Source organism: Eublepharis macularius, chromosome 5 (genome assembly GCF_028583425.1).
Source record: "Eublepharis macularius isolate TG4126 chromosome 5, MPM_Emac_v1.0, whole genome shotgun sequence".
Classification (NCBI taxonomy): domain Eukaryota; kingdom Metazoa; phylum Chordata; class Lepidosauria; order Squamata; family Eublepharidae; genus Eublepharis; species Eublepharis macularius.
The window spans coordinates 11,007,666-11,033,068 of NC_072794.1; the positions used below are offsets into that span (position 1 = coordinate 11,007,666).

Consider the following 25,403-nt stretch of genomic DNA (forward strand, 5'->3'; position numbering starts at 1 on the left):
CGCACGCACGCAGACACCCTCCCACAACAGACTGCATATGCCCGTTTACTAGGTGATTTAGCCACCACCTCCAGATGAAAGACGGGGCCGACCCATTTTTTTTGGCAAGCTTCCTCACCTCCCACATCACAGGGGGGAGGGGAAGGAAAGGGCGATGGAAACACCCAACCAGCGAAGACCAACCTCGCCCTGCCAGCCAATCAGCAAAGCTGTTGCTGAGGGCAGATCTTTCCAGAGCCCGGCCCGAAGCCCAGGCCGCCACCCTTGACTTAGTGGGAGAGACGGCGCATTGCATTTCAGAGCGTTGCATTTTGAACCAGCCAGCCAGGCATGACTGGGAAGGGGGGGGGGAGAGCAAAGAATTAAAAAAGCATTATTATGTAAGACCCAGATTTCCACCCAAGTACAGAACTTGGGGGAAGGAGACCGCTGGATTAACCCCACCACCGTAATGTGCAAGGTGAAGATAAGCAGGGTGAAACATAGTGCGTTGAGCACACAATTCTGGATTTTCACATTTCAACCATTACCGGTTTTTAAAAGGGCAGAGAAAACTTATATTAAAGGGCAGCCCGCCCGCCCCCAGCCTGTAATCAATGCAACCCTTGCCCTGAAGTTGGGGCATCGCGGCCAGAAAGAGGGCGCATACTTTTCAGACAACCACTCAACCCGGTGGTTCAGACTGCTGTATAACACAGCCTGTTTCTCATGAGCCGGGAAATCTGTCAAACATATATTAAGAGATTGCACTCCTTAAGCACCGCAACATCAAGATGGATCCTGCAGCTTAAATTCTGTTTCAAACTCTGCACCAAATGTGTTTTCTGTGTGTGTGTGTGGGGGGGGGGGGTGTTTGTGAAGTACTATCTCAGCATGGTTTTAAACCCATTTTTTAAAAAGGCAAATCTAAAAGGCTGTAAACAGCCATATGGATCCATGCAAAGTTCTAAAACTATAAATTGGTGCAATCTCTTATGCTTTGTGTCAGTTTCATTGGTCCTAAATATAAAAGATTCCATGCAATTCATTCTCATTCTCAGATTAAAAACCCTGCAAAATTTAACCAGTTCCACATGGCTCACCAAAAAATCCCAAACAGTCCGCCACTACTCTTGGCCAAATAAAACACAATCTTCAGTTTAATTTCTGTTTAGTACTGGTCTACAGAACCGTATTCAGACAACAATAAACTATGGTCTTAACCAAAGACAACGATAAACTATGGTTTATTGTTGTCTCCCCTGAGATACGGCTACTAAATTCAGTAACTGCACTGTTGTGGCAAACCAGCATTTGATCCTGAGAACCAGAGCTTAATTCAGGGTCAAATCTTGGTTTGGATTCAGCAGTTCAGACACATCACCATACTGGATTTTGCACTAAAAACAAGAATTTATTAGCCAGATTATCAGCAAAAGAATGGAGTGTGTGACCTCAAGGGCTGCTAGTTCACTTGTGTCAAGGAAGCCGCGTGTTCAAACCAACACCTGCATTTAAGACAAATCGAATGAAACTTGGTACCGTTGTCTGGAACAAGATTCTACATCTGGCTAGACTGCCCAGCCCCTGACACCTCTCTCCAACACCAGCTTTTGCATGGGGTGGAGGGGGGAGAAGAGGTACAATTTAACATCCCTTGAGGATGGAGAAACGGGAATGAAAGTGTTCATAGAAGCTTCAGCATAGACTGAATATTCTTGCAGGGTTACCTCGACCAGCAACAGTACCGAAAAACGGAAGCTATAAAACTCACCGGCACCTGCCACGCGTGGAACGGAGGACAAGCAAGAAGTCTTGGGAGGCAATTGTAAGGAGGGCTGGGCTCCATGAAAGAAATTCAGGCCCACCCAGCCCAAGCAAAGCAGGCAATTGGGTCACCTATCCTCCCCCCTGCAGTTCACAGAGGGGGACCCTAAAGCAGGGATGTATACTGCTGCCCCTGGCTCCCCACAAGTCCACAAAGGGATCGGAACTCACTACGTTCACTTTCAGCTTTCTACCAGTTCTGGACCACGGAAGATTATAATGCCACTCCGGCACATGAACAGGTAGGCCAATTATAAAGTAGATGGAAGGAAAGCGGAACATTAGAGTAACCGTGAAACCTGGCCATGCAATGCAGTATTCGTGAAAATAAATGTGCAAAAGTTACTTGACCGCAAGTGTTTTTTACTAGCTTAGTTGCTCATACAACACCTCTAGTGGTCCTTAAGGTATGCTAGAAACTCTTCTACTTTACAACTGCTTTTCCAGCCTCAGTCACCTACAAGGAAGTTCTACTCGCCCTAGGTGCTCAGGCAAATGGCTCTGTATAAACCTGTTTCGGAAATGAGGGTAACGCCCCGTTTGTCTGGAAAGGCAGGTTCCAAGTTATTTTCATTTTTACTAAAGTTGGCAAGGTAAATTTGCAATTTATGAGAACCTCCACAATCCCAAGCCACTATTTCTCTGAACGCACCAAAAAGTAAGGGATCTTCATCCCGTTCATGTGACAGGAAGTCATGAGTCAGAGTCAAGTGACACAAGGAAGGAGAGCCAGCTTTGCACTCGCTGGTGTCAAGGCCAGAAGTGCCAGAGGCCAGAAATACAAGCCAAGCACTCAGACATGGATCATAGCGAGAAGAAGACCGAGGATCAGAGACATAGAAGAATCTTCCCCACCACCATGGTGGCTGTCCCACTGCTTTCTCAACATGCCTAGAGAGGTAGAAGGCAGAGCACTCTTGCTCTTTACGCAGGAGGGTCTTCCAAATACCAGCAAAAAAACCTGGTTAATCTATAACTGCTCCCAAGCCCTCCTGAAGGTCCTGACTCGTGGACTGAAAACCACTGATCTAAGCAAGCAGCGCTCAACACATCCTGTAGCAGGGAGTTTCACAGGTCTATTGTCAGCCTGCACAAAGCAGCCCTTTGCTATGGAACCAAATACATCTCAGCAGGTGCTCCGGCGAACCCTAGGAATTATACCGGTAGTTATATCCAAATGACACAAATCTCAAGTCTTCTTCAGGATTCCGCTGTCAGAGGGCTTACCGGGGTGAGCAACTCCGGAGTGGAGATGGGGGAGCAGTCGCCATTCAACTTGATTCCACTTCCCAAGTCAAAGTCGCAGATTTTAACGGGGGAAACCTGGCATTCGGGGTGAAGATAAGGAAAGGCGAAAAACATCACCCGTTAAGTTCACAAGGATATTATCCTATCCGACCCACCAAAATAAAGCAATAAAAAATCCACTCCCACCTCACCTTTCCTTTTAAAAGCTCAGGGCCGTTTCCACACTACTCACCTTCATCCGGAACGGGGCGCAACGTTGCAAAAAAACTGCGGAAGATAGCATCTTCTCACGCGGGTTTTGCATGACATTGCGCAAAACTCGCGCAAGAAGATACTATCTTCTGCAAGTTTTGCGTGACGTTGCGCCCCCATTCCGGATGAAAGTGAGTGGCGTGGAAACGGCCCAGGTCCGCAGTTCTTATGATATTTTTATTAACACCTTTATTGCCACATCCTGTAGCAGCAAATTCCACCAACCGCTCAAGAGTCTAAGCATCCTGATGTGGAAAAAAACAGAAGTTTCTGTTCTGCTGCTTACCTGATTGGGACTCTCGCAGAGAATATTTTCTGGTTTGAGATCTCTATGTGCTATTCCTGGGGGAGAAAAAGGGAGGGGCACATCACAAATTAAATGTCAGCGGCAACCAAAACCCTTTCCATTGTCAAGATGAAAATGGTAACAAAGTTGGAAGAGAGTGGTTTTGCTCTTTTAACAGCGTGCCCCACGTAGGAACTGCAGCAGGATTTGAGCAGCAAGCTTGCCAAAAGCTACTCCCTGGGTGACCACATCCAGAGGAAGGATTTTGTAAAAAGACTGGACTAGAATCGGTGTTGGCAATATCTTGAGCTAAGAACATAACCTCATCTGCTGGCTTAGCAATCATGCTTCAGGGGTAGCTGGCCGGATTACATTTTCAAATACTGCATTTATTTTCTGCCTCCCTTCCCATCCTGGAATTTAGCTTCCAAAAAAGGTCTCCTAATCCTGGCATTGACCACCCCTAGGCCTTCAACACCATTTCAGAAGACTGCCCCTGTACATGGAGGTTCCACTGAGCTAACCTAAACTCAACCTCCGGAAGCCAGGCCACTAAAACGCTCATCTATAGGCCAATAATGTCTTTTCCTGTTAGATTTTAAACTGTTGCTAGTCTTATGCTCCTACAAGGCTTCTTTTTGAACCACAGAGTCTAATGTTCGGACTGCCTTTAAACCTGGAACTTCTATGTTATCTCTGGTGGGTAACGCATCCATGACTAGCTAAACCATTTTAAACCAGCGGCAGATTTCATAAGCTGTGCCTTTCCCAAACATAAAAATGTACTTTAGGGACCCCACCTTCTAGTGCACGGTCCCCCAACATGGTGGCTGTGGGTGCCATGTCACCCAACACTGGCACCAGCCAAGTGGTTTTTAGAAAGTGAGTGGGACATGCCCAACTGGGCAACAGAATGCCCACTGGAGAGCTGGTTGGCTGTGCAAATTAAAAGGCATCCGGTTAAACAGAGCTCCTGCTTGAAATACTGAAGAATTACTATTAGAGATATGTGTAGTCTCTCTCCCTGGTGTTTGTGGTTACCTCTGTTTCCTGTGGCAGCCATTCTATTGATATGCCCACCACCCTGTGTCAGAATTCCAAAGGTGCCTGCAGGCTCAAAAAGGTTGGGAACCCCAGTTTTAGTGTCATGTAAAGGGGGGGGAGATACCCTGAGGACTAGCTGCAAAGCTGCTTTTCAAAGCGACAGGCAGGTTCATTACTAAATGTATACCAGAACTCAGTGATATATGCAGGCAGAGCCACTCCTGCCCCCTCCCGAGGCCTTTCTGATGCCACCCAGCCAAGACTTCTGAAGAGAACCATCACGCCAACTCTACAGAGCTAGCAATGCAGCTGGAACGTTTCCCTGCCTCACTCCAGGTGGCAAAGAACTGGAAAAACAAGATTTAAAATGGCAAGTAGGGCATCTGCCCATAATTCCTCTGAAGCATTCAAAAAAAAAGATGCTTCTACATTTTGTTCAGCTAGCACAGGGAGGGGAAAGGAGGGTGGCATCAACAAGGCACAGCTGTCCCGAAATAACTCCACACCCACACATGGCCTTGAGGAGCAGCGGGCACAGGGCGAGGGCAAAGGACATTGCCCTGATAGGCGGTGAGAAACAGGTAACACAAGGAGAGTCCCCAACGACCCTTCAGGTAGCAATTTCCCCCAGGCCAGTCTGGCTGGGGATACTGGCGACGTTTTGACATCTTGGCTGGGGTCACTGGGTGTGTGGGGGGGAGGTAGTTGTGAATTTCCTGCATGATGCAGGAGGTTGGACTAGATGACCCCAGAAGTCCCTTCCAACCCTAAGATTCTATGACCCACCCCCACCCCCAGCAGAAACAATGCCAGACCCACAAAGGATGCTCACCTTTGTTGTGCAAGTAGTTAAGGGCACTCGAAATGTCGTGCACCACCATGCTGGCCTCCAATTCATTGAAATGGCGCCGACGGTGAATATGGGTTAAGATGGAGCCTGAGGGGAAACAGGGGAGGGGAAGAGTGCAGCACGTTAGAAGAGAGCCTGGCTGGATCAGGCCAAAGGTCTGTCAGGTCCTAATGGATGCTTTCAGAAAGCCTAGAAGGTAGAACCCACTCATGGTCCATAACATTTGATAAGCAGAGGTAGAGTGCTCCTGAACATACAGGTTCCATTCACCTGGATCACAGTAATCCTCCTGGTGTATCTAAGAAGAGATCTGCATGATCAGAGGAACAGGTCCAGCATCCTGTTTCCCACCTGAGAAGTCCCGTTCCCACCCACCCCTTTGCCACCCCAGCGCCAGTAACTGGCATTCAGAGGTGTGCCAGAAGGTTCCATTTAGCAACCATGGTGTACAGTCTCCAAGGGACACCCCCCCCATTTGTCACACCCACTTTTAAAGCTCTCTATGCCAGTGGCAATAGCTGCATCTTGTGGTAGAGAGTTCCGTAAGTGGGGCAAAGCAGTAATTCCTTTTCTCTGTCCTGAAGCTACTGCCTATAAGAATGCCAGCTTAGCAACCTCAGTTCTTACGGGCACATGCAAAACACACACACACACCCTACTGCCAACCACAGTAACTCAGTGTGTGGCCAGAAAACCTGCAAGAAAATTGAATTGTGTCTTGGCTGTCAGAAGGCAGAGGAAGAACGGTTCCTTAGAAAAATAACATTTTTCTAACTACCACTTACCTCCCCTCATCTTTTCAAACACGAGGTAGAATCGGTCCTCTTCTTCAAAGAATTCAATCAATTCCAAGATGTTCCTACCGGAAAGCAAAGAAGAAAAACAGATTTTTTTAAATAAAAAGGTAAGAAAAGGGTCAAGAAGGCCAAGCGTGTGGCAGGGGAGGGGGAAAGGTTCCCCCATACGAGAGGCGGCCACTTCGAGCGAGATGCCTGAGCAAGCAGCAAAGAAAGGGGACCACCTGTGCCCAGCTTGGCAGTGGGGGGGGGGGGGGGTTTGCAGGAACGCACAGCTGTAAAGGACACCATGTACAGAGCGTGAGTATACACTGGTACGTTTACCACACTGGGGGCACCAAGCTTCTCCAGCAGTCCCCAAATCAAGGGACAGAATTTATATCTGTGAAGGCAATGTGCCCGATCCTACCTACATCCATGTGCATTTAAGAGGATTGGAGCATTCATTCTGGAACCAGCATGAAGCAGCAGTTAGAACATCGGACTCGCAATATCAAGACCTGAGTTCAAATCTTCCCTCTACCAAGAAGCTCACCATGTCACCTTAAGCTTGTCACTCTCCCCCAGGCTAATTGAACCAGAGGATACAATTGCGGGGGGTGGGGGCAAGCAAAGAGCCCTGCGCTTCTTGAAACTGTGGGTCGAGATCCAGAAGTGGCTCCTGACTCTCACCGAGTGGGTCACAAAGCCAGAGGAGGAACCACGTAAGCCGGGAGAGGAGGCTTAATGGACAATATACAGGGTGTGCAAAATACCCGTGAAACAAAGTCCACGGTGCAGCCACACCAGAGTTCATCCACAGTACACATAAAAAGACAACCGTAATCTTGTTCAGAGTTTCCTGCATTTTAAGATGGGGAAAGGTACATCAACACTTTGGAACTGGGTCCCAAAATGTAGAGAAAGTTTTTAAGCAGTTCCCAAAACACAGGGGAAGTTTAGAAAGAGGTTCCATTTAACTCCCTGGGGCAATCACTACTGACCTACCCCCTGCTCCATGACTGTCTTTCCCCAGTCCTCATTCTTCCTAAAGCCAGGGGCACTCACCACCTCCTGTGGCAGGCAGTTCCATAAGTTAACTGTGTGCCACACTTTCTACACTGTCAATCCGTTTTGGGCCAACTTGAGAGCTTTAAGCAATCGCCCTCCCCTTACTAACTTTGTGTAGTGATTGTTTTATGACAACACCCTGTTGCCCCACTTACGAATTCACCTTTTCTCTAGCCTAAAAGGTCTGAAACGCTTTAGATAACAGTAAAGAAGGTTTATCTATGAGCACACAAAGGGCAAACGTTTCCTGAATGCGGTTTTCCAAGCCAGTACTGATCATCTATCTGGAAGACAAGGAGGCAGGGAAACAGAAAGCCTAAGCAAGCATACTAGTTTTCTATATAGGGGATTTTTTTTTTACATGCTAGAACATTCAACCACCTGAATCTAAAGGGAGACACAGCCTTTACTCCAGTGGGAATCTTGGAACCAACCCAGAATCGATCGCAACACATAGAGCAGCCAACGGTAAGCAGGTCAAAGCTTGGTAACAGAACAAAAGCTGCCACGCCACAAACTAAAGCCCAATTTACTCTCTCTGTGGGGAATGTTGTTTTTAAAACCAGCAGGGGGAGGCAGTTTCGGCTCAGGAAAACGGCAGTCCTGAGCTGAATCGGGCCCCTGCAGGCTTTAAAAATGAAATTCCCTGGACCTGCTAAAGAACAGTAGGGAAAGCAAGTCAGCTTCGCTGGACACACATCATTTTAAAATGTATTGTGTAGCTTGGCCCCCAGGCCAAGGAGGCACAGCACAAGCTCAGATTCGGCTCCTCCATGAGGACTAGGGCCCTGAACCACACACATACCTATGTCCTTGGCACTGGTACAACATCTCCACCTCTCGAAAGACTCTGCTCCGGATGTGTCCGAGACGCTTCTCAATGATCTTTAAAAGGGAGAATTTAAAAGAAGAGTGTGTGTGAGTGTGCATGTGAAGGCTGCCGGTCCAAACTAATGTGACTGGATGCTCTCGTGCACACAGCCACACCCTACATCCCCTGCCCCTAGAGAGTTAGCACATAAGGGAGCTTAGCCATTTTGCCTGACATATTAACTTTTTACATGCACGCAACAAGACACAAACACATCAAACGGCAACAACTCTTCTACACCCTTGAAAGGCCACCTGCTTTCCACACCACGGGCAGCCAAAACTTTGGGCTGGCAGTTTTAAAAACATCCAATACGCAGCTCCACCTCTTCCAATTTGGACTTGGAGTCTGCAGAAATTCACCTCTTGTTCCAGCCAACCCTTCCCACAAAAGAAACAGACGCCATCCCAATCCTGAAGAAGCATATTTGCTTGTCCCTCTCGATCCGCGAGGAATTGCGTACAATCAAAAGGTTCTTTCACCCCAAAATAAAGAACTTGTGCGTCTTTATCGCAAATGCTGAGCAGGAGTGGAGAAAGGAGGGGGAGGCCTGAATTGTTTCATGGGGGGGGGGGCAGGCTTTGAAAATATAGAGCTGTAGCCATTTTATAGCCCAAAGCTGCATGAAGAGAGCCCTTGTTCTTCTCTCTTCGCCAATAAAAGGCCACGGAGACGCCAATTCAATGTGGCAGCTGTTCTAATCCCCCTACCAAGGTCATAACCTCAATGCTTCCCCCGCCCCACTTTTGCACCCACCCTCTGCATCTGCCCCAAACAGACAGACGCTGCCAAGCTTTTGCCCAAGCCATTCAGATCCCAGACGAACAGCAGACCCATGTCACGCCAATCAGAAATGGGGAGGGCTTTTTTATTGACTAAAACTTGTGGGGGGCAGGAGCAGAAGGGAAAAATTCATGTTGAAAAGGACCAGCATGTGGACTCAGTTCTAGTTTTCGGGGGGTGGGGAGGGAAAATCAATCCAACTTAAAAATGTCAACCTTTTCCACCACTCCGGAGAACATTTCAACTAACTTTTCACTAACTTTTCACAATGTTTTAAAAGGCAAAAATTAGGGATGGAGCTGTGACCACCATTTTTTAAAAATGACATTAGAACCTGAAGAAGTGGGCTCTATTCTAGTTGACTTCCAATGGAACAAAATTTTAGTGTTTCAAATGCCCAAGCCCCCTGGTGATTTTTGCACCTGGAATTCTGTTTTTGGTAAATTTCTCTTAAAATAATACTCCAGCAACCAAACAACCTAATTTATTTCTCTAAAATAAAAGGGTGATCCCCCACCCACCCATATTTGCCAATAGGTTTCTGGTACATCTATTTTTTTTTTAGAGAGAGAGAGAGAGAGAGAGAGAGAGAGAGAGAGAGAGAGAGAGAGAGAGAGAGAGAGAGAGAGAGAGAGAGAGAGAGAGGTGGCCAACATGGTTCCCCCCTCCTTGCTTATAATAAATAAATAGGTGCAGGGACTCAAGCCCATCCTGAGACACTACGAGGGAGAAGGAAGAAAGCAACCGAATCAGAAAGGAAACTCTGTGAGAACTAGGTTCAGAGGAGTTAGCCATGTTAGTCTGTAGTTGCAAAATAGTAAAAAGTCCAGTAGCACCTTTAAGATTAACCAATTTTATTGAGGCATAAGCTTCTGAGAAGACGAAGAGATCTGTGGTTCTCAAAAGCTTATGCCTCAATAAAGTTGGTTAGTTTTAAAGATACTACTGGACTTTTTACTATTCTGAGAGAACAGAAGTTCAGGTTTTCAAAAAGCCATTCAATTGGTCACCTCTGGTGACTCAACAGTTGCTCCAGGTGAGCTTTCTTTTTTAAAAAACTGATCTCTCTCCCCACTCAGAATAAATTATTTTTATGCAGCTGGCAGCGGTTAATAGGTCAACTGCCTCAGAACATGGGAGGTTTTACAACCAATAACCACGCACGAATTTGTCTGATCACCTCTTTAAAGGCACCTGAGCTAGCAGCCACTCCATCGTCAGGCAGCGATTTCCACAAGTTAACCATGCATTATACAAAGTGGTAGTTTCTCCATCCTGGATCTCTTCAGCAACTGCCCCCAAGTTCTAGTACTATGAGAGAGAGATTTAAAAAGTTCTCCCTATCTACTTCCTCCCGGCCTTTACAAATTTTGTTGTGCTCCTCTCAAGTCATTTTTTTGACAGCTAACGAGCTCCCAAACTCTTCTGCCTTCTCTTACAGAAGAAAATTCTACTGGTTCTAGAGAATTAGATTCAAATTTGCAGACACTGGGCGATTCTTAATATTTGAACGGCTGGTTTCCAGCATCAGATGAATGTGGCCGATATCCTTCGTGCACTTATTTGGGTGTGAATACCATGAGACGCGATGTAATGCATTTCTCAATAAACACGCATAGTATTTGGACCAACAGAGTCCTCCCTGAGCAGGAAAAACAAGCAAAGAAGAGCAGCCCAGCTTACAATCTGCTCAGGAGCCCAGCCTCACCTGCATGTGTTCAAATACCTTAACAGGTAGACACTCAAAACTAGAGGAATGGTCTATGGCCTTTGGGTGGATGGACGGCACTGGCAATAGTCAAAATAGAGGACGCAACCAAGGTTGAAAAGGGAAGTCAGTGTCACACCTGGATGGATACTTCACTAGGCCTTCCAGCTGAGGATCCACAAAGTGAACGTCACAATTTCCATCATAGCCACACCCTCTCAGTAACCCTGGCGTGGAGGGTTAGGCCTGAGGAATCACCTCAGCTCAAAGCCATCCAACCAGTTTGCACAGCCAAGCCATCTCCTGACTTTCAAGCTCCAAACACCACTTGTTAAATCGCTCTCAAGTCAATACTCGCCTGCAGTGAATTAAGAATCGCCGGCAGGTGGTGACCAGCCCCTCCCAAAAGGCATCGGTTCCCACTCAATATGTGACAAAATAAAAAGCAGCTGGGCTAGAAATAATTTGTGAGCTAGTAACTTATTGAATGGGCTGGGTTAAGCCGGGTGGGAGTCAAGTCAGCCGCCAAGCATGCTTCAGGACTTCCATCAGCCAGTTAATAGTGACCTCTTAAAAACTCAAGGGACCATCTTTGGAGACCTTGGGTCCTTCCCTCAATGAGGAAACCATCCAGATTACCACGTATGAGTCAATGCTGAACTATTAGGGCTGGAAAGAGCGATCTGGAGGCCATCTCCTCTGAGCCTTTCACAGTGCCCTCTGGCAGTTACAGGCACAGGGCCATAACAAGACAGAAAGCAGGGGAGGTCAAGGTTTTTTCCGGTCCCGACCAGCCGCCCACCAGAAAACCATTACTGCAAAACATGGTGGGAAAGGGAAAGGGAACGGGAAGAGGAGGGAAAAACACGACCATTTGTATCTCAACCCCCAGCTGCTGCTTAGCTGAGCTGGACCCAGTGGCCTTTGGCTCGTGAACAACATGGCCGCCCACGGGAGCCCATCCTCAACTTTGAAACCTTACCTTCACTGCATATTCCTTGTTGGTGATAAGGTTAACACAGGCCTGGACTTTAGCATGGGCCCCTTCCCCAAGGACCTCATCTTGGAGCTGGTAAACATCTGTCGAGCCAAAGGGGGGGGGGGAGAGAAAAATAATCAACACTTCAAAAACGTAAAAAAGTTTAGGATACCTGCTCTAGCGGTCAACAGCCAACCAGATCAGAGGCCTCATGGAAAAGACTTATGGGATTTTGCCAAATTTCCCTTCTACTTTAAATTCCATCCACCGCTGAAGTTTCTAGCACTCATGGTTGCAGAGAAAAGGCTTAACTAGACGTTTAAGAAATGTGTATGTTTTGAAAATTTTGAAAGTTTATTTACCTGAGGTGTGATGTTCTCAACTTTAAAGTATGGAAGAATGTGATTTTTTACTTACATGTTACAGTTAATTTACTAAATATTTATATTTACATAAAATACATAAAGTAGCTGTTTTAATTTTTAAAAACATATATGTATTTTGTTCCAGACTGTTGACCTCTCCTAACAGGCCCAATCGCAAAGATCTCATTTCCAATGTTCTGTGGGGGACACAATTCTTTCCCTCAGCTGGTAAAAAATAATAATAATAATAGCGCATATATACCACTCTTCGAGACAGATTAGTGCCTCACCCATAGCGATGAACAAGTTAGTGTTATTATTATCCCCACAATACAGCTGGGGAGCCAGGGCTGAGAGGAATGGCTCACCCAAGACAACCTACTGAGCTCATGGCAGTAGTGGGATTAAAACCAGTAGAGTGCTGATTCGCAGCCAAACCTTCTAACCACTGTGCTACAGCAGCTCTCTGGGGACATTTAAAGTAGAAAAGCAGATGATAAATTTCTAAAATAAAAACTGAGGGCTAGTTGTTTACTTCATATACACCTCACTGTTCTCCCCAAAGGGGACCCAAAGCAGCTTACATCATTCTTCTCTCTTCCATTTGCATCCTCACAACAGTCCTGTGATGTAGGTTAGGCTGACGGTATGTGACTGGCACAAGGTCTCCCAGCACAACTTCCAGGGTGGAGCAGGAAGTGGACCCTGGGCCTCCCAGATTCTAATCTGACACTCTATACCGGTTAGGGTATAGAGTGTCAGCTCCTCAGAGGCACATCGGGCTCAAGCTTAAGGGCGAAGTTTGAGAGCCAGTTTGGTGTAGAGGTTAAGAGCAGCAGGACTCTAATCTGGACAGCCGGGTTTGATTCCCCACTCCTCCACTTGTAGCCAGTTGGGTGACCTTGGGTCAGTCACAGCTTCTCAGAGCTTTCTCAGCCCCACCCACCTCACAGGGTGATTGTCAGGAGGATAAAAATAACACACTTTGTAAACTGCTCTGAACGGGTATTAAGTTGTCCTGAAGGTCAGTATATAAATCCAATGTTGTTGTTATTGTTGCTGCTATAAACTGAAAGACCACATTCGGCAGTCTCACCTTCGAACCTCCCTGAAAAGCTGTCTGTAGCTCGGCAGCGTTTTTTCTTCTTGTTCCTCTTCTTTGCATTAGGGATGTCAATGGGTTGGCTGGAAGGCATGTCTGTCCGCAAGATTTAAAGACGAAATTGAGAAGAGTCGAAACAAGGCCCCATTGGAATGTAACACCACTCAAAACGTCCCTCCAGGCATCAACTTTGCAAACCAAAGGGGCTCCAGTGTTTCTCAGATGTTTTACCCACAGACTGGGAACCCCCCCCCCCCGCCCTTTCATCCGCTCTCAAACTGGGAATGCATTCGCAAAAGAGCACTGGAGGAAGAACAGACCCCTGCCAGTTGTGTGGTGGCTTCCAAAGAACTTGATCCTCTAAGGAGCCTGAAAACTGGCAACATTGCTGCCACATGCCTTTCACCTGCTGTTCAGAGCTAGGCTGCCCTTGAACATGGAGGTTCCATTTAGCTATCCTGGTTACATCCTGCCTTTCCAAGGCAGAGGATGACAGTAAGGCTCAGTCAAAATTCCAACGGCAACACAAGAGTGTAAAATTAAATATACAAAACTACAGTCACGATAAGTATCTGGCAGCCACGGGGTGGGGGGTGGGGGACACAAATGAAGAAAAAACGCATGGGTGGAAACAAATACTTTAGCTTGGTGCTGATGTATCATCTGGCTGGGCAGATGACTGCAAAGACATCAGTCTTCAAGCAAGGGGTTACAACAGACAAGGCCCTGCCTGTGCGAACCACTCATCTTGCCTCCAAAGGCAGGGAAAATGTTGCTCTTAACTGTTGGTCAAACTTGTTATCAAGGCTTGTCCTCCATAAACAGACTGAATACGGTTAGCCAAGACTGCAAAGTCACCTTTTAACTGCTTGATTCAAATCTCTTCCCTTCTACCCACTTTTATTTTCTGGCGAAACAAAACCCGACTCACCAGGGCGGGTTGGGCATTCAAAACTGAAGACACACTCCAGATCATTCGACTGGGAGAACTCCAAGTCAAACGGATTCTGGCCCTGCCAGAAGAGAGAGAGAGAGAGAGAGAGAGACATACACACACAAGTGTAAGCCAGAATCCACCAAAACAAAAATCAAATTTTGGCTGGAATTAGAAACATGGTTAGACGTTGTCAAAAGCTGTTTAACAGATCGGGGTGAAAAGCCCTGTCCAAATCAACCTTCTAAGGAGATGCACCCCTGGTCACCTACAGAGAGCAAGACATGTCTGCAGGTAACCAGATACAGCAATTGAAAGACAGCTACTTTGGACCAGAAAATAACAAAAGAAAAATATGTACCTAAGTGTACATGCTTGAGGACTAGGCACTTAGGTGAATTTGTAGGAAACTCATGTACATCAGAGAAGGTTCAGAAATCCCCAGGAAAAGAACAATGAAGAAAAACTTGACGCTCTCCAGTCCCCAGAGAGGAATAATTCCTCTGCAGTTTGCAAATCTGGTCCACAAAAATGGAGTGAGGTTGTGGGACAGAACATGCCACCCATTGTTCAGGCAGCAAGATTTAGCTGGAACGCCGTCCTGCCGGCTTGCCAAACCAGCAACCCCTAATAATCTGGGAGGAGACTAGTTAATTGCAACAGGCAAAGCAAGGAACTGCCAGAGGACTCCTCCAAAACTGCCACTTGGTAATAAATCTACACAACCGCCAGATTTGGGCCATCCCAAGCAGAGAAGAAACAAGTTAAGCATTTCCGAGAACAGAACTACACAAGCAGCAAAGGCACATTATATGATCTAAGAAGGGCTCTACCATTTCAGATGGGGATAGTCACATGTCTGCATCTACCACCCGAATGTAGAAAACTTGCATATCAAGACAAAACAGGATGAAGACTCCTGATATGCTAGATGTCTGCATGCGAGGAGGGGGGCACTTTTAAAACATGGGGCACCATTCAGTTAGGCAACTCTCCACCATTTTCCATATCTTGGCATTATACAGTCTTCAAGAACAGCTCAGATGCCCCCCCTCTGCCAAGTGAACAAGATCAGTCCCACATTAGAGGTCCATGTGTATATGCTTATGGCAACTTGGTTGGATTTATTTGCTGAACCGTAGAAAGCACCACGTGTTAAGTGAAGACCATTCAGAAACAGCATCCTTCCTCCCACCCATCCCCGCAAAAGATACATCACTTGGATCTCCTTGGTGCAAAGTAATGGTAACAACCCACTCTGCATGGGCGTTGGAAACAATGCTCACTACAAACTGCCCTGAGAGCCAGGTCTCAGTTTGGGCCCTGTGCAAACCCTCCGAGGGTAATGCCACCCAACACTAAAACATGTGCCCTGCTGCGTTTGCACCTGTCCGCTCAACCGCCACCAAACCCATCATTTGCAAGCTATTCCCCGCCCCCCCCCACCGCCAATCACCAGGAAATAATCAGGGGTGGGCACAGAATTAGAGATCCAAGGAAATCCAGGACACCCAAGAGGCAAATATTTATTCACCAGCCGCCTCAACAGCCTTCCAACTGGTTATGAAATCTGTTAGAGTGGAGGCAGGTTCCTCCCCCAAGTAATTTTCTCCCTCTTTTTGAAACGCTTCCCTCCCTCAACCCTCCCCGGGAAGCTGGCCAAGGCCAGGTCCACAATCAGATAGGCTGGATATGGTGGAAGCTATCTAGAAATTTCATGCCCGGTTCCCCCGCCACCCGTGTTGACACGGCTAGCCTGCTGTGCCGTGCGGTGCCGGATAAGAGAGCCCCCAAGCCCCAGAATGCTTTGCTTGGAAGTCACAGAAGTGTGGGGCGGGGTGGGGAGGGGGAGAGATGATATATCAAGAGGCAGCGGAGTTTAAATAGCTGCAAACAACCTGCCGTAAGATCACAAAATGTCAAAAGATCACGAAATGGAAACAGTTATGCCAACTTGGGAAGAGGGAACAATGTACCAGTCAGAAGCACACTCAACATTTTAGACTTTTATCACCCCTCCCCATCCCATAGTTTCTTCGGTTCTTCTATACGCTGGATAAGGTTAAAAAGCTGACTTTGGCGTTTCTGCAAGCCCCCCCCCCCAAATATCCTGAGCTGGGACAGCCAAGAACCAACCCTAATTTCCCCCAATGAGACACCAGGCACCTTTAGTCACCCAGGATTAATCTCTTTTCCTTGCCTGCAAAACTTTTCTTTTAAAAAAAAAACTCTTTCTTCCTCTCCTCCCCCGCTCCCCGCCCCCGCCCCCGCCAGCCTTCCGTGCTCCTGAGCTTGCACAATCCGTTCCTTGCTACCCCCATTTTGTTTTTACGCCATGCAATTGTGGCAGCCAAAAGGCAGTTACATAACACTGACTGCCCCACCTCCTCTCCCTCCCTGTCTTCCCTCGCACCCAGACCACGAGGTACAACAGAAGTTGCATCACTCCAACCACTGTGTACAAGTTAGCGCGTGCATGTATACACACACACACACAAAGATACGACAGTGCCCGAATGGCAGATACTCTTCAGTAAAAAGGTCCCTCCACCCACCAGCCCCTCCCTCCACAACTCACCAACACAAACCCAAGAGCTTTTAGCCCAGCCCACCAACCCTTACAATGCCACATGATATTTTAAAGCTACACGGGTATTTTTGTCTCTTTGGGTTTTTTGGGCACACCAAAATATATTTAAGATATACAAGAGAATCTCATCAGGATAAATTTATTTCTAAAGACGTCATCAATAAGGGTCATAGATCCAGAGGAGTTAGCTGTGTTTGTCTGTAGTTGCAAAATAGTAGAGTCCAGTAGCACCTTTAAGACTAACCAACTTTATTGTAGCATAAGCTTTCGAGAACCACAGCCCTCTTTGTCAGACGAAGAGAGCTGTGGTTCTCGAAAGCTTATGCTACAATAAAGTTGCATCTGACAAAGAGAGCTGTGGTTCTCAAAAGCTTATGCTACAATAAAGTTGGTTAGTCTTAAAGGTGCTACTGGACTCTTTACTATCAATAATGGTTTCTCTAATGTGATATATATCTTTTGATGCAAAATAACCTCCCTCACCCTCATCGTATTCAAAAACCAAAGGCCTCGTTAACACCAGACATACACACAGAGGAGACTCCAAAATTCTTAAAAATCAAGCCTACACTGGATTCCTGTATACATTTTGCTGCATATCTTAGTGGCAAAGCTGGAGGTTTAAAAGAGGGCCCAAGATTTTGGGAAACTCCCACGTGAGGCATCCAATTCAGTAACCTCTGGGAAAATATGTGGCCTCAGCAATTGACAAGTTCTGAGCCTAGCAAAAAAATAAAAGGAAGGGGGACTCGTTTAATCCAGTGCAGAGACAGACTTTAAATTACACAGCACAGATAGGCAACTCCACAAGCAGAGGGTGGAGCTAAAATTATGCTTTCTGTGCCCAAAAAATGTAAATTAAATAGAGCTAAGAGGGGGAGCACCACCCTAGCAAAGTCTACACAGAATTCTAGAATGAGAGATCTCCCACCCTGGAAGCAGGAAAGGCCAGGTTCAGATCTGCATGCCGCTATGGAAGTCACCGGACAGCTGGCCTGCCTGTTAGGGCTGCAGTGAAAATCCGTGACAGCTTTCGTCCGAGGAGCACCAACGGAGGCCAATCTCAAAATAACATGGAGAGACTGAAATGGAACAAGAAGGTCCCGATCCGTCAGCCGAACACTGAAGGCCGGCCTCTAGGTATTTAGACTAAGCCAAAGATTTCATATGGTCTGCCAACTGCAAATCCCAATATTGCCCTGCGCATACGCAGTTCCAGGTACCCTTTCATGGTCCCAGCCTCGGATCACACGTTCCTGACAGACCATAATGTTAATCATGCTAAGACCACAGAGCAGAGGAGAGTCCCTGGAAAACTCCTCAGGACTGCTAACCAAAGTGAACAACCATAAATTTGGCACGGGCAAACAAATCCAACCTGCCGAACATTCTGCAAGTCCAGTGACACAAAAATAATCGAGGCTCAGCAGAACAGCCTGAACACTACAGACCAGATACAGGCCCCCAGGGGCCCCCAAGGAGTGTCCGTGCAAACTGGAAGGGCAACCCAAAATCCTCTTGGCAGAAAGCTCTGAGGGACCACTGCCCCCCCTCTGAAATTAGCACAAGCAACATATTATCAACACTTGACGCCATAAGGACTAGAAACTTGTGAGGGGCAATACACTTTGCACAAAGCAAATGTTTTCAGGATTAGCAAGGTCGAAGGCAAAATGCGTTCTGAAGAACTACATTCTCTGCCTCTGAATGCAGAGATTTTTATTTATAGCCTGCTTTCCTCCCTAGTTGGGAATGCAGAGTGGCTTTGTTCTCCCTTCCTTCATCTTCTCACAACCACCATCCTGCAAAGTAGGCCAGGCGGAGAGTTTGGGACAGCAAGCTTCCACGGCAGAAGTGAGGATTTGAACCTGGGCCTCCCAGAACCCTAGTCCGACAGTCTACCCACTACACTATGCGAGCTGTCAAATGTATATCCAGATTGTCTGCCCGCCTTCAGCCTTTTGCTCCAGTAACAAGGATTAATTCTGTCTGTCTATCCAGGACTGAGACAAACTCTGCCCACAGCCCCCAGGCCACAGGGACTGAGTCCCTGGGGAAAGCCCTAAACACACAAGCCATAACAACGTCTATTTCGGAGTCAGAACCAGCTTGACAGGTCTAGCTTGGTGTCTGGCAGGGCCAGCCCTCTCGCGCTGCCAGAACTCCCAAGTAGGACGACAGCATCCCATAATTAGGAGCTACCACCAGCAACAGGATGTGATCATCAGACAGTCGAGAAAGAACAGACAAAACACGGGATCCGTCCTTGTGGTTCTGCGTATGCACCAGCCCTCCAGGGGAGGAATTAACATGCCAGGGAGCACCCACTTTGGAGCCGTCTCTCAGGCAGAACGGCGTTCTCTGCTGTGGCCGCAGAGGTGAAACACCATTTCTCAAACTCTGTATCAGCCAAGATGCTCCTCAGACTAAGTTATCCCATTTGTAAAATGGGCACAAGTATGCAGAAAAATGGAAAAGCAGGGCGCAAAAGCTGCAGTTGGGGTGCTGTCCTGTGCCAAAGCCAACAGGCAAAGGACCTCAGAAGTGATTTCTTTCTCCTTCCAACTCTGAATCATATAAACTGACAATTCCAATAACTGGAGAACACGAAAACCTGCAGGCAGTGAAATCAACCTGTATTATTTGGGGCCAAGTCTACCCAGTTACTTCAGAGCATACAAACTATATAAATTCAGCTGGAGGTGCGGGGGTCTGACTTCAACTTTTTTGGCAGGGTTCTCGTGTTTCACAGGAAGACAGAGGTACGAAGAGAGGCCCTGAAGCCCAGCTGTAACCTTATACAACCACTGCCCCTTGCCACTTGCATCTGTAAGGCCTGGAATCAGGATTAAAACACGCACCCCACTGGGATCCTTAGTAAACTAAATTCTGTAACCAATCTCACAAGCTGCTAGTCCATTCCGTCACATCTAAGGGGGAGGGGGCACCATAATCAAGTTAGGATCTATTCCCCTTGAAAAATTTTTAAGGCACAGAATTTGTAAAGTTTGCCTCACAGCCAGAAAAGAAACATACAGAGGAACACATCGCATCTGAGAAGCCAGCCTGGGCCAGACACATGCAACCTGGCCAGTGAGGTGTAGAAGTTAAAGTGTCAGTCTAGGATCGGAGAGACTCGGGTTCGAATCCCCACTCCCATCATGGAAGCTCGCTGGCTGACTCTGGGCCAGCCACAAACTCTCAGCCTAATTTACCCTACTGGATTGTTGTGAGGATTAAAATGAAGATGAGAAGAGCAACGTAACCCGCTTCAGGCCTCTGCTGGGGAGACTGGCACCCCATACATGAAGTAAACAACGTTCCTCTTACTGCGTTCCCACATATCACTGTATAATCCTCACAGGACCATCTACTATTCCCACAGCCCAAACGCTGGCCAAGAATCTCCTTTCATGCCGTACAGAGAACACAGAAGCCCAACACAGCACAATAAAATCCACAATTTGTAGCCCACATTTTTTGCACTCTTAAGGGGTGACAGGGATTTCCCAAATCCTGCAGCCGGGATGATGCAACATCTCACAGATCCGGAGAGGAGCAGATGCTGCAAGAATAAACCTCTCCACCACAATTATTTCTGCCCCCGCCCCCTTCTCCTTTACACCCTGCCAAGGATTAGCCATCTTTCCTGCCCGCCAGATGTCCACCCCCAAATCTCGCACGCACCAAACAAACTAGTTGCAGTTCCATATCGGCTTCCTTTTAAACTGAAAAGCAGAAAATAAAACTCACTCGCACTTTTGTGTGACCAAGGAAGATATAAACAAGAACTTCCCCCAAAGGCTTTTTAACCAGAACTGAAACTTAGCCCCATCTGAAAAGAGGTATTTATCACAGACGAGCCCCATTTGACTTTTATTCAAAATAGAGGAGGCTTTACCTTGAAGGAGCGATGGAAACCTTGTAGCTCAGCTGTCTTCTTCTGCACCATCTTGAGAATTTAAAATTCGGGAAGGAGTGTTTTAAAAGAAAAAAATCAAAAATATGGGGAAATTAAATAAAAGAGAGCAAGAAGGAGGGCAATCTGGAGCTAATCCAGAGCTCTTGCTGGAGATCCTATAAGGAGTGGAAAGAAAACAGGAGAGTGATTAATCATGCTGAAATAGAAATCTTTGGATACATGAAGCAGCTTGAAAAATCTGAATCGCAAAATAAATAAATAACTTCCAGGAATCCTGGACTTCTGAAGTCAGGACAAGACAGAGAAAGTCAGGAGAAAGGAGAGAAATAATACGCCCCTCCCCAACCTATCCACAACACTTTTGCAAAAAAAAAAAAAACAGGGGCAGAGTTGTGGTACCTGCAGCCCATCCTGAAAAATACAACAGCTGTGGCCTGGGAATGTGCAAAAAGAAAAGAAAAATCAAGGCAGGAGCACTGTGAGAAACAGACATGTTCCCTGGCCTAGAAAGAACCCCTTTTGTCAAAAATCCTCTTTTTAAAAACAAAATGCCCTTCAAATTTACGTATTTGTAGTTCTGGTCTCCCTGTTTTTAAACAGTCAGCCATTATTACAAAGAAAGATTTTTCAGGACAGAGGGGGGGGGGGCGGGGGTCTTGATTCCTTTGTGCATTATTGCAATGGGGGCGTGAAGAAGGGAGAAACACTGATTTTATTCTATAAACAGTTCACAAATCTCTGGGCACGGAAATGTGCAGAAATACGCCAATATCATCTTTGTTCCCCTGATGAATCCATTTAAACCGTGCAGAGACGGAGGGGGGCGTGAACAGTGGATTCACAAACACACACACAAACAGCTGAAAAACACCCTTTTTGCAAAACTGACAGTTGGGGGGGGACACCCCTTCTGCAAACCAATAAACACCCCAAAATCATTTTGATGGGACACTGGAGAAAAAGTTGGAACCTTATAAAAAGAAAAACAAAGTTTGCAAGATTCTCCCCCCCCTCTCAAATCTGCAATATTGGGGGGGGGGGGTGCTGCATTGCAGATATCCTTTCGCGATGGTGGGGGCGGCTTTGTGGTCATACCCTTTAATTTGGGGGCAGGGGAAAAAACCTGCCCTCTGCCTAGATCCCTCCTGGATTAGGGGGCGTACGCATTCCCCCCGCCGAACTCCTTTCCTACTATTGCATGCGCATGAGAAGGACTAGTGGAGAGAAAAGAGAAATATGCACGCACGATTTAAGCGAGGAGGGATCGAGGCCCCTCTTCCATCTCTCTCTCTCACACACACCCGCGCAATAAAATCAGGGATCACTTGCAATATAACCGGATTGCAAACGTTTTTGGGGCTTTTTTGCAATGACGGCGGAGAGGGGGTGAAGGATGCCTGCCCCCTCCCCTGACCCCCTCCCTCTCTGCAGCGGCCCAACACAAGGAAACCAACCAATGCAGCTTTTGCAAACATCTGCTCCGAAGAGCTGCAATGGGGGCCCCCCCGCCCCCCGCCCCCCGCCCCCCATTGCAATGCCACCCCCTCCCTTTGCGGAAAGGATCGCGCCCCGCGTTGCTTTCCGGGCGGTGCAATGCACGGCCAGGCCAGCCGAGCGATCGGGGGCGGCCGAGGGGGGGGGGGTGTCTTACCCTGCCCGGGCTCCGCAGCGCCGCCGCCACTGCTGATGGAAAGGCCCGGCCAGCTCCGCCGGCCGCTGGAAGAGAAGGCAGGCAGGCAGGGAGGGAGGATCCGCGGCTCCCTTCGCCCGGCCCCTTATATAGGCGCTGCCGCCGGAGGCAGGGCCGCTTGCATCAGCTGAGCCGCCGGGGCCGCCTCCTTCCTCGGCCTGGCAGCAGCAGCGGAGGGCGCGCGTGTGTGTGCGCGCGCGCGCGCGCTGAAAAAGCCGTGAAACCTAACTAATTACTCAATTTGAAAATGAAGTATATTGAGTGAGAAAGTTATTATTTAGGTGAGAATTGTAATACGCCTTTTATCTTAGTTAGGTTTCACGGCTTTTTCAGTTTGGTTTACTCTCCAGACGGGGCTTGGAGATCTCCCGGAATTACAACTGACCTCCCGGTGACCGAGATCGGTTTCCCCCAGTCGAGGGCGGTCCTTCCCCAAACCATCCTAGGGTTACCAACTCAAGGTTGGGGAATTCCTGGAGATTTGGGGTTGGAGTCTGGGGAGGGCGGAGTTTGGGAAGGGGAGAGCTCAGCAGGGTATAATGTCAAAGTCTGTCTTCAAAAAGTGGCCAAGTGGTTGGGTTGCAAGTCAGCACTCTGGTGGTTTGAATCCCACCACTGCCAAAAGTTCAGTTGGGTGAGCCACTCCTCTCAGCCCAGCTCACTAGCGGTATTGTGGGGAGAATAATAACAGTGACTTTGTTATATATATATAATAATAATATTCGATTTATATACTGTCCTTCATAGTGGTTTACAAAGCGGTTTACTTAATGCCCACTCAGAGCAGTTTACAAAATACGTTATTATTATCCCTGCAACAAAACACCCTGTGAGGTGGGTGGGGCTGAGAGAGCTCCAGAGAGCCATGACTCGCCCAAGGTCACCCAGCTGGCTTCAAGTAGAGGAGTGGGGAATCAAACCTGGCTCTCCAGATTAGATGGCTCTCACTGCTCTGTGGGCACCAATCTGTCTAGAAGAGCAGTATATAAGTGCAGTTGTTGTTGATGTTGTTATTAGCAGTCATTTTTTCCCCAAGGGAATTCCAAGCCCTACCTGGAGGTTGGCAACCCTACTCAACCCCCTCATCTCCAGGAATTTCCCATGCAGAGTTGGCAACCCTACTCCTCATCCAAGGAAGGAGGAAAGGAAAGTGGCAGCTTTAGTTGGGTGGAGTACCTCCTCCTTCCTGCTTCTAAACAAAGGCAGCAAAGAAGACTGGCAGCTTTTAGTTTCCCCAAAATAAAGGGTGAGGAAGGGCTGGTGTGCCTCTGAGCATGTACAGAGTGTCTCCAGTTTTGCCCTGTCCTCCATCGAGAAAACAACAGAGTGGGAGGGGGAAAGAGGATGGCAAATGTTGATTTCCTCCTGGGAAATCCTGTGCTTCTGAGCATGTGCAAAGTGCACACCTCTCCTTGCCCAGTTCCTTTGTGGAGGGAATTGGTGCTGTTTATAGCAGAGTAGGTGCAGCCTGCCTTTCCATTCTAAAATCAAAGAACCTAAGATTCGGAGCACATAGTTGGTAAATGGGACCAGACCCTCCTAATTTTGTAAAATCTTTTTTTCCCCCTCTTAAAAAGAGCCTCCCCCCCTCCTTTAAAGTCTCCTGCACACAGCAGGCCTCAGGAACTCAGTATCTCATCTCTTTCCTTCAGCCACGTTGGGATCCTTTCTTCCCAGGGCTGCACTGGTGCAGAGAATTAACAGGGGGATCAGCCGAATCCAGTTCTCCCTCCTCCCCCTCCCATCTCCAGCTGCAAAGGGCCCCTTTTTAAAGACCCCCGCCCCAGATGTCCTTCTGCAGGCAGGATACACATCCCCGTTCTTGCACTCTGTGGTCTGGCTTTCCTTCTTTCAGCGGGATCTGGTGCCAGTCCCATGCCCTCTTCCAAGATTCCAGGTTCTCACAGGCACGCACACACACACACCATCATCAGCCCTGCAGGATCCGTCCAAAAGTTTCCCACATCCTCGTTTTGGTTTCCCCAGCATCATTCCGCCCCTGATTGGGGAGGTTCTCTCCAGCTGTCATGGCCACTATCCATTGCTGGCCATGATCCTTTGATAAATTCTTCTGAGTTAGCAACCACCACCCTTCCTGGAGCAGTGAGTTCCACAAATGCCGCTTTCTGTTAAAAAGAACTTTCATTTTGTCTGGGCTGACTTGGTTGACTTTCTAGATTTTTTTTTCTTTTAAAAAAGAGCCAGCACACATTCCACCCCCCCACCCACCCCCAGTCCTCTGCACAGACTCAGGAGCACTGTACCCAAAACATCAATTTTGAAACAGCTTTTTTTCAAAAATAGTTCTCTGTGACTGCTCAAAAGATACTTTGTCCTCAAGTCCTGTTTTTTTAAACAGAAAAACCAGTCCTTTCAGTAAGACAATGCACTCTGTGAATGCTCAGAGGCAGTCTGGCACAATTTCTCCTGGAAAAAAAGTCAGCGATCCCAGTTTTACAATATGCAAAACTTCAGGTTAGAGGCTTGAAGGTCAGAAAATGTAGCTGGGGTGGGGAGGGGGAGCGGGGCATAGACTTGAAGACCTCCATTAGAAATTTTATCCTGGTATTTATATCTGTTCTCAGATTCTGTCATGCTAAAAAAAAATCTCATGAGAGATTAAGAAACCCTTACTTCAAAGTTACCAATGCTTGTAACCTTCCTTTTATGTTTACTATATAGGGAAAGGGGCAGTCCTGTCTTGGCCCTGCCTTATGTGTGATTGGATCCTTCAACCACACCTGTTGCTGGAAAAAAAATCTCAAAAGAGTATCACTAACAACTAGATTTATTGTGGCAGTCACTTTCACGGACCACATCTTCACTGGGTCAGGACCCATGCAGTGAGTCCTCAGTCAGCAGATGTACATAGACGGGTAAACAGTGGAGTTCAAACACCATGAAATTAAAGAGGGAGAGCCTGTGACATTTCCCTGTATAACTCAAAGGAGCACAAGATAACTGCAGGAGCTGCAGCACAGACAATAGGTAATAACACAATCTTTCTATCTTTACAATGCTAATTTAACATCCAGAAGGGAAAAGAAAACTTTGATCTCCACTGAGCCCTGAATAAACAGCATCAAACTTGCAGAGGCGTCTCTCAGGTCAGTAAATGTCAGGTTG

General features: G+C 47.3%; 1 protein-coding gene across 1 annotated transcript in view; it reads right to left on the reverse strand.

Moving 5' to 3' along the window:
• MKNK2 (MAPK interacting serine/threonine kinase 2) overlaps positions 1–22,324 on the reverse strand; it is a 39,970-nt gene extending 17,646 nt beyond the window's left edge. The window contains exons 1-10 of the mRNA XM_054981791.1: positions 22,239–22,324; positions 20,567–20,742; positions 14,073–14,154; positions 13,136–13,237; positions 11,678–11,775; positions 8,139–8,218; positions 6,272–6,345; positions 5,469–5,573; positions 3,593–3,648; positions 3,034–3,129 (exon numbers count right to left, since the gene is read on the reverse strand). Of these exons, the coding sequence (XP_054837766.1) occupies positions 3,034–3,129; positions 3,593–3,648; positions 5,469–5,573; positions 6,272–6,345; positions 8,139–8,218; positions 11,678–11,775; positions 13,136–13,237; positions 14,073–14,154; positions 20,567–20,617 (744 nt within the window). The 5' untranslated portion in view covers positions 20,618–20,742; positions 22,239–22,324. The remainder of the gene's footprint in view (positions 1–3,033; positions 3,130–3,592; positions 3,649–5,468; positions 5,574–6,271; positions 6,346–8,138; positions 8,219–11,677; positions 11,776–13,135; positions 13,238–14,072; positions 14,155–20,566; positions 20,743–22,238) is intronic.
• Between the last annotated feature and the right edge of the window lie 3,079 nt (positions 22,325–25,403).